The 9,655-nt window shown below is 32.5% G+C and overlaps 1 protein-coding gene across 2 annotated transcripts; it reads right to left on the bottom strand.

The window, feature by feature from the left end:
- Nucleotides 1–3,732: 3,732 nt before the first annotated feature.
- Nucleotides 3,733–6,933, bottom strand: LOC132303333 (inactive leucine-rich repeat receptor-like protein kinase CORYNE). 2 transcript variants are annotated; one of them, XM_059800551.1, is made up of 3 exons: nt 5,254–6,933; nt 4,266–4,581; nt 3,733–4,155 (listed from the first exon to the last, which is right to left on the bottom strand). In XM_059800551.1, exons 1-2 carry the CDS (start codon nt 6,144–6,146, stop codon nt 4,272–4,274), a joined length of 1,203 nt encoding a protein of 400 aa, XP_059656534.1. In that variant the 5' UTR covers nt 6,147–6,933; the 3' UTR covers nt 3,733–4,155; nt 4,266–4,271. The 2 variants fall into 2 exon arrangements, with proteins under 2 accessions (XP_059656534.1, XP_059656533.1); XM_059800550.1 differs by having other exon boundaries at nt 3,733–4,581; nt 5,254–6,932.
- Between the last annotated feature and the right edge of the window lie 2,722 nt (nt 6,934–9,655).

The following is a 9,655-nucleotide window of genomic DNA, read 5'->3' as shown; positions in this document are numbered from 1 at the left end:
GTATTATAAAATTAATATATTAAATTTTGAATTGGCCAAAAAAAAAATAGACACTTTTTTTTTTGGTGAGATGGAGGAGTATTATTAATGTTCACAAAGGAATAATAAAACAATTTTGAATTCACAAAATTTTGAGAAAAATAAAACTAGTCTTTTATTAATAATAATGAATGTAATACATGTATTTATACTAGCAAAAAAAAATTATAAAACAAAAAGTAATGCTAAAAAAAATCTATTATATTATCCCTAAAAATTACAAAAAATAGGATATAAAAATTAATTAAAAAAATTCCAAAAAAGAATGAATCCTAAAAACAATCTAATTTGGCACTGTCTCTAAAAATTACAATATATATATATATATAGATATAGTAAGAAAACAACAATTGAGTACAAAAATCACTTAATCCAAGTCCATAAACAAAATAATTTGGCCAAAAAGATGACATGAATCACAAGCAAAACTAGTAGATATTAACCCCAAGCGGTTGGACTAGTTGGAAAAGATTCTGATGTCTCATAATATTAGTCTTAGAATCGATTTCTCTTAAGTACAAACAATTCTTTAAGGATTACGCCCGCGAATATAGTCTAAGCTTTATCCGATTAGTGCAAAAGGAGGGGCCTTGCACAGGTCCCGTGAATTAGTTGGGGGTAAAGTCTTGAACACCCCGATTATCGAAAAAAAAAAAAAAAAAGAAAAAAAAAAGTGGATATTGATTGTTGACTCCCATCAGAATTCAAAATTGCAAAAGAAAAACATGTCATACGTCATAAACTTAAATCTTGTATTATGTTTCTCAATTATTAATATATGGTAACAAAGTCAGTAGAATTACACATATAAAAAAAAATGTTAATAATTACATATTTGAATTATTTCATCATAATATTAAGCAAAACACCTGGACATATTATATTACATGATGCAGGTTATGTCTCACAATAAATAAAACTATTACTTTTCAGTTGAGTGAGAAAATAAAAAAGTTAGGTTAATTATCGATTATTTTACTATTGCAAGAAACTTGTTTTATCTTTTAATAAATTTTTCATAATATATATGTATATATATAAAATAAAACATCTACTATGTTCATTATAGGATTCAACTAAAAATTAAGAATATTATTCGTTAACTTGGAACTTTTTTTTCTTTTTCTTTTTTGAGAGTTAAAGTTGGAAAATCATACGAAAAGCTAAAGTACGTTTTTTTAAGAGTAATGTTAGGGAATTCAATACTCTGGAAACATCCGATTAAATTTATGTGAGTAGGGATGATGTCATGATGAGATCATCATATTCGATGACGTTATGATAATGTCATCCCCACTCACATAAATCAATAGCATACATCTAACTTTAAAACCACTTATCAATATTATTTTTTAATTATACATGTGTGCATTATTTATGTATAATAAGCGATTTTGCTAACTAATAAAAAAATACACACATTCATAATTAGTTTCCGCCATATAATTTTTAGTTATCAAGTGACTATTACAGATTTGAATTGTACAAGCTTAGAAATTAATGGGATTTGGCTTGGCAAATATTGGTGTTGATAATATCCTGAAGTAAAAATTATTGGATGGTTTTGAATCATACTTGATAGTCTAGTTTAATCCAAAGCCTCTCGTTAAGAAAAGTGGACTTCGAACAAAAATTATTAAACGGTCCTAAATCAGTTACACTTGGTTCAGTTTAATTCAGACTCTCCCATTAGGATAACCGGACTCAAAAATGGAAAAGTCTATAATTGACAATATTGGGACACCAACTAAGATACATAGGATTGTAAAGTGATGAACACCGCATACTCTTTTCTTTTAGTAATGTCAATGTTCACAATTACCTTATGAAGATATCTTATTTTACAGTCGTGACCATTATGTGACAAATGGTCCAAAACCATCTAACCACATCTTATTTTAGAAAAGATAAGATATCTTCAATGTCCACAATTACTTTACGAAGATATCTTATCTTTTCTTTTACAATCGTGATGTCAATGTCCACAATTATCTTATGAACAATAATAAAACTGAAAAAGTCTATAATTGACAATATTGCGACGCCCACATACTCTTTTATTTTACTATGGTGATGTCAATGTCTACAATTATCTTATAAAAGATGTCCATGTCTACAATTACCTTATGAAGATATCTTATTTTACAATATCTTATTTTACAGCCGTGACCACCATGTGACAATGGTCGACAACCATCTAATAGTCTCCTAAAAAAACACACTCGCAATTAATGCTACATGAACACTACATATACAAGGGTTGTACAAATGTGTTTTTTGATGGAATAAAATTAAAGTTTCACTTTCTATTTAAGTTATTCTATCACTAACTACAGTTATGTTATATTTGTTCAAGATCTCTAAGTGGAACTTGAATAAAGTATTATCATGGACAAATGTCATTTTCTTTATAGTAAAATTGATTAAAACCTTAAATTGAATGGTCTAAAGAGCATTTTCCCCCACCTAAAGGGAACAAAAACATTCTTGAAACATTAATGATCAAGATCAACACTTAAGATTCCAAATCTTTATTCCATTTCCACATACCTGGTACTGGAAATCAATTCCAAGTTTCAAAAGTTTGAGCTAAATATCATTAATGGGACTGAGATTGGACGGTCCTGATGGATTCAGTCCTCATACATGGCATCTAAGATGAGGTCTGGAATTCACAGCTGTAATTTGGCTACTGACAGCTAAAGCTTTGTTTCCCATGCCCCTTTTGTACTCACTCTCCCCACCCTTTCCTGAGGAGCATGCTGAAGATGGGCCCCACTGACCAGAGACATGACCTCTCTACCATAACCATATCCTACCATACCCCAATCCCACATGATTTTTCACAGACCTTTTCATCCTCCCAAAGCAAGAGCACACACCATGAGCATGAGCATTTACAGTTTTCTCACACACTTTAACAATGACAAAACTTTAATAAATGACTTTAAAATCTTTTGGAGAGATCACACACTCTCACTTTACAAACAAGAAAGAGAGCTTGTTTATAACACTGTAACTAGGGTTATTAACAACTGAAAAACCTGATCTTATCAAAGCAAACAGAGGCACAATCCCTGGGAAAAAAAGGAAAATTACCAAATCCCTCATCCCACCAACTGACTAATGGGATCTTTGCAAATGTCAAGTAATGTGTGTGTGTGTGTGTGTGACAAATTATTTGAGGACATGTATGGATATCACATGGAATTGAAATTTCTTTTTGTCTTCTGCAGCACCTAAAAAGGAAAAATCTATCCCCTAGGAAAAGTCCATGAAAAATAGGATAACATTAGTATCTTATTAGATTTTTTTTTTTAAAAATAAAAAATTAATGTAAAGTAATTTTTTCCCCCAAGAAGCTAGTTAAATAAAGAAAAGCTAAAATGGAGGTCTCACAGTGAGTGACTTCTCTCAATCTTCTTTTCATCTAACCACAAAGAGAGCTTTAACAGCTCCTGAGGATTGAATCAGTTGTGTGATCTGCATCTATCATAAAGTTCATAACCTAAGGGAGTTTTAATACTGAGATGCAGTTTTGCTAAGACAATTTGTTACTGTTTTAGCAATCTCTAATTATTTGCTGCAAGGCAAGAGCAAGAACCCTGAGTACTTCTTGAGTCTTGGTTAAGCAAAAGATAAACATCTTATCTTCTTGCTTTATTTCTTACACCTACCAACCATGCCCGCCCGGCCAAAAATAAATAGTACTTGATTAAGTCAAAAGAACTGTTAATCTTCTACAAATGTGTCTAAATATAGAGCGGAACCAAAATCAAACATTAATATAAAGTAAAAACTACATAATTGCGAATACCTCCCACAAACTCTATCTGATCAAGCATTCCTCTTTTAAGTTAGAAATCTCTTTGAATATAATCAACTTCTTCACTTCCACTGTCAGTCATGTACAGGCCCAATGCAAACTAGAAATGTGGAGAGGAACTGAACAAAGAGAGCACAGCAACAACATCCGTAGCACCACAAACTTTTTGCATTTCCACATGAACCTTCTCCACATGGATTGAAGACGAAACCCATTACTGAGAACAAAATCGCTCGAAATAATGGGCAATTTAGTTGCTCCATGCCAAACTGAAGCAACTGATTGGCATGCTGCATACGAAGCCATGTGAACAAACAAAAACTCCGACGGCAATGAGGTTGCCCCAAAAAGTTAGATTTATAATATCAGCCAATAACCTGAGTTTTAAAAGATATCTTACATTATTTCAGAAACTATGCAGTTGGGTGAGCATTGAAACAAGTTCATCGCTGGAAGGTCGATCCGCAGGCAAATCAGATAGGCATGCGACAGCAATTCTCACTGCCATCAGCATCTCATCTTCTTCTACTTCTTCCCCAAGAATACTTCTATCTAATGCTTCTCGGGCCTCCCCTTCTTGTTGCAGATGCCGAAGCCACCGTCCCAAACTTCCCCCAGTGGCTGCTCCGTCAAAGAACGGATCCATTGGGTCTCTACCAGTTAACAGAACACCCAAAATAACACCAAAGCTGAAGCTGTCACTCTTTTCAGTATACCTATTGTGATCAAACAAATAATCAATTACAATAAGACCATCAACAAAAACAGTTTAAGTTTAGAACTGGTATATGACACATTATTAAAGAAACAAAGACACGCATGGTATACACAATTACAAGCTAATGCTTACAAGTTACAACCCCTTTCAAATAACTGCTGCTCATTAATCTACACAAGTAAAATCAGCATAAACAAAATTTGGAGTAAAATAATTGTCTTTCTGTCAAGCTTCAATTAACAAGTAACTTTCACATCTATTCATGATCACATACATGAAACTTCATATTCACTTTCAATTGATTGCTAATTAGCCATCAAGCGAAAACCAAATATTCTGAATGAAGCACCTATACAAAGCTTACCATGAAAGATAATCAAGAAACTAATTTCAAGCACATTAAAGAAGTTAAGTTCATAACTTAAAAATGGATAATTACAGGACAGATCCAAGTGGCATTAAAATGAATTGTTGGCATCTTTCTGTATCCATTTCTCAAAATGTTGAATACCATCTTTGGTTCTTATTGCAGATGTTGGCCAAGACTTAAGACTAAGCATGAAAATTGAGACAAAATCTGCTGAATCCTAATCTCACATTCTTGTAAATCAATGATAGTTTCCATAATGAAATTCAAAGAACTAAGATGTGCAGACTTCAGATTTGTTACCTGCAGTTTTGTAAACACTCTGGAGCAACATAGCCCAAGGACGCCCCATCCAAACCGGGCATTAGCTTAGCCAACCTAAGATCTGTCAGCCTTGGTTCAAACTCTGCATCCAACATCACATTGGTTGGTTTCAAGTTGCAGTGCAAAATTCTAGGGTTACAAGTAAAATGAAGATACTGGAGCGCTTTAGTGATCCCAACCGCAATCCGAAGCCGAACTTCCCAATTAAGCTGCAGCTGATTTTCTCTCACTCTGTTCATTGCATCATCAAGACTCCCAGTGGACACATGGTCATAGACCAAGAAGAACCTATCGGATTCCCGAACATAAGCCCGTAAGCTCATCAAATTCCTATGCCTCAAGCTAGCTGCCATTTCAAGCTCCTGCTGTATATGCCTCTTGACCGACTTGCTGCGAGTCTCTGGAGACCCATTCTCAATGGGTTCAAGCCTTTTGACTGCAACTGTGAGCCCATTGTCAAGAACTGTCCTGTAGTACTTCCCACTGGGGCTCGATCCTAGCAACTCGTTTTCGTTTGCTAGAGCTGATTGAAGGGTTTTCGGAGCAATCTTTGGGGAGAATATGACTGGACCCCTGAGAATTGGGGTTTTGTTGAGGTACCCAATGAAGCATTTGACTAGACAAGCAAAAAGAATTGCACAGATCAATCCTGTTATAATCCCAAATACAATGCTGAGCATAACACTCTGCAATCTGCTCTTAAATTCCGGTGTTGTCGACGACGACGACGGAGACGATGGAGGCTTGGTTGAGTAATGATTGATTACTCTTTCTTGGCATTGCAAGGAAGTGTTGAATGAGCAGAAAACGAACAAGAAAATGAGTTTCAAGTCTTTACTGCTGGCATGAAATGCATAGCTTCTCTTCTCCATAGATTTTCACAACTAGAGTAGAAGCTCAAAGATCAAACAAAACCCATATACATATACACATTCACGAGCTGCTACCAAAACTGAAACCCTTCTAAAATCTCCATTTTCATCAAATTAAAAGCACAAGGAGTTCAAAGGAACATGAAAAGCTCAAACAGCCAGAGGATTAGCTGCAGGGGTTTTGTTAACATCAAAAGCACAATTTTTTCCCGAGAAATTGCCCAAATGATCCATATTTCCACCTGAGGACCTAATTTTCAAAACCTCAAGGATTTTCCGAGAAAATTTCCCAAAAAGAAATGAGAAAATCACTAGAGAAGCTTCAAGTGCTAAAGTTTGACGAATATTAGGAAATTAAAAATGGAATTTTCTCACCAAATCTTCAAGAGAAAGACAAAAAGAATCAATTCGTCATTTCGATTCCCTTCTTTTGCAAAAATTGCACACACTAATAAAATTTACAAGAATTTCAAGTGTGATGTTTCCAAAGCTCAAAAACTCCAAAAACGTGAGAACCAAAAATAGTTTTCTCTAACTGTTTCTGATTTCAAAAAGACCTTGCACACAGTGAACAGAACTGAATCGGTCGTTTTCTTCACATATTATTCGGAAAATGTTCGAGAAAGAAAACTGTAAAATACAAACAAAACCCTAGCTGGCTCTTCAAACGTTAAAAAGAAGTCGACCCCAGAATCAGAAACTGCGTTTCAGTGCCAGTCTGTGAGATTTATCTACCTCTCTCTCTCTCACCATATATATATATAAATATATATACACACGCATATATATCTTTACAAGTAGTCAAGTACTAGAGGAGAGAGATGAGAAGAGAAAATACTGGTTCCCGCCTTAGGAAGTGGGGCCCAGTGCCACGTGGGAAAGAACATAGCTGATGTCGCTGTCTGGAGGCGGAAAGCGAAACATCGAACTATGTGCGAGAAGGAAGAGCAGGGAGATCTGGACCGTTGGTTGTGTCCAGAAAGAGTCTGGGCCGTTGATGTGGAACCACTGGGATTTGTGCGATTGTGGCTTTTTGTGATTATAGAAATTGCAAGGTCTTATCGTGAGATTAGTAAAGTTTCTACTTTTTCCAATCGAATAATTGCTTCTTTTTTTTTTTTGGGCGTTTATATAATAAGTAGACCTGTACTTACAAGATAAGCCCGAAGCCAAAACGGGCCTAGGTTATTGGGCTTATGGCCCGTCTGAGCCTGATTTGGTCTGGCCCGATCAGATGATGAACTGAACCTAAGACTAGGTTTAAAATCCGCCCGAATGGCTGGTTATTAATCAATAATATCTCACTCTTCCATCCCTTTTTGGATCCACAGTCAATTGGGCTTATTGCAAAAAAATATTTTATCTTAAAACCTTTGCAATACAGTACAAGTGTTGTATTGAATCAGCTCAGGGAGGCAATGCAGTGTGTAGACGATCCAAACTCCTTATTGTGGTGGGAAAAATACCTCTTATAAAAGTCATCCGCGTAGCCACAACATAAGTCTTATTTTAATCTCTTGGTGGGTTACAAAAGCCCAACCCTGTTCATGCCCAGATTAAATCACTAACAGACTAAGATTGCCTTATTTGAACTTCCAGTTAATAAAGTTGGTTGGACCAAGTTACATTCGGCCCAGATTTGTTTATAGACAGAACCAGTGCTACCAAATAAAGGATCCTTCATACAAAGAAGTTTTACAGCAAGAGAAATCTGGCATGAAAAGAAGTATAGAAGGAAACAACATTATAGAAAAAAACAATGTATACGGAATGTATTAGAGGGCAAGCAATGCAAGTCATAGTATAATTCCACTACCTTTTTTTTAATATAAATATAGGCCTAAACCTCCAATAAAGGGTATCGAGCAATATATGCTCTTGCTTATTATTATTATTTTGAGTGAGTTGTATTATTTATTTTAATTTCTTTTATAGAGAGAAATTTTGCACCTACACTTATGATGAGAGAAGGTTGAAAGTTCAAATTCCAAGTAAGCTTGTGACTGCTCGTTTGGCATAACTTTTGTTTCCTCTTTTAGGCAAAAGAAAAAGAAAGTAGAAGTTATCACTTCCATTTAGCTTTATGTGTTAGTGTTTAGAAATTGTATTTTAGAAGAGCTTTTAATGAAATTATAGAAGAAAATATAAAATATTAAAAGATCTAATGTGTGAAGGAAATACATTAATATATAATTTATAATTCAATAAAAGAAAAAGCTAATTGGAGAAGGAAATATATAATATTAAAATAATATATATATATACACACACACACACACACACATATTACAAGGCAAGAAGAGTTAAAAGTTAGATTAGTAGGTGTTTGGCACTCCAAAATTCACCGAAAACACTAACTTACTGGACTATCAAGGCATCTGCATATAATGCTAAAATATTAAAAATTTATTTATTTTAGTACAACGAATTAACGAAATCTAATTAGAGAAGAAAATATATAATATTAAAAAATCTATTTTGAGAAGGGAACACATTAATATATAATAGTTAAAATCTTATTTATTTAATTCAATAAAATAAAATCTAATTAGAGAAGGAAGTATATAATATCAAAAAATTTTATTTATTTGGTTAATAATAATAATATAAGTAGTAGGAAATACTAGAATTCAATAAAAGGAAATCTAATTAGAATAAGACATATATAATATTAAAAAGATAATATGAGAAGGAAACCATTAATATATAATATTAAAAAACTTATTGATTTAGTTAATAATAATAATAATATAGGAAGTAAAAAATACTGAAATTCAATAAAAGGAAATCTAGCTAATTAGAAAAAAATATATAATACTAAAAATTTTAATTAGAGAATGAATACATGCATTAATATATAATATTAAAACTTATTTATTAGAGAAGGAAACACATTAATATATAATATTTACACAAATATATTAATATATAATATTAAAAACTTATGAATATATATCATTCTCCCATTAAATATTTGAACTATTAATTTTTAGAAAATATGAATTATAACATTTATCTAAAATTACTCTTTGTATCATAGTTAAGAATTATTTATATGAGAAATTGTAACCCCTTAAAGTTTCATCTTTACTCTTAGAATATTGTTTGTTACTAATGAATGTGAAAAAGATAAAACATTTGGCTTTATAAATATTTTAAATTTTAATACTCAAGGAAGTTGCTAATTAATTATTTGTTAAAAAAAAAAAAAAATTATTTTGATAATTTTGTATAATTTTTTAACCAAAAAATAATACAAAATTATATAAGCACGTCCTCACTTTAATTGGTTGAGGGCGCCATTATGTTTGCATGGTGTGTTTTATATAAGCTAGTAAAACAATCGTGAGTTTGAATAAAATCTAAGAGTTATAAATTAACCGTTTGAACTTCAAAGTTTTTTTTTTTTTTTTTTTCTCGGTAAGTTCTTCAAAGTTTAATTTCTTTATAAATAATAATCTCTTTAAATTTAATTTATTCATGATAATAATTTTTAATGTAATTAAGCA

The sequence above is a fragment of the Cornus florida genome, unplaced genomic scaffold (assembly GCF_030987335.1).
Source record: "Cornus florida cultivar Cherokee Brave unplaced genomic scaffold, ASM3098733v1 CherokeeBrave_3.0.0_Hap2_Chr04, whole genome shotgun sequence".
Classification (NCBI taxonomy): Eukaryota; Viridiplantae; Streptophyta; class Magnoliopsida; order Cornales; family Cornaceae; genus Cornus; species Cornus florida.
Note: the sequence above shows the minus strand (reverse complement) of the source record. Positions and strands in the feature narration are given on the sequence as shown.

Bases quoted from the DNA above. Each gene is read 5' to 3' on its own strand.
- LOC132303333 (XM_059800551.1), bottom strand. From the start codon at position 6,146: ATGGAGAAGAGAAGCTATGCATTTCATGCCAGCAGTAAAGACTTGAAA. The intron at 4,582-5,253 runs GTAACAAATCTG...TGATCACAATAG, and splicing joins GAGTGTTTACAAAACTGCAG to GTATACTGAAAAGAGTGACA.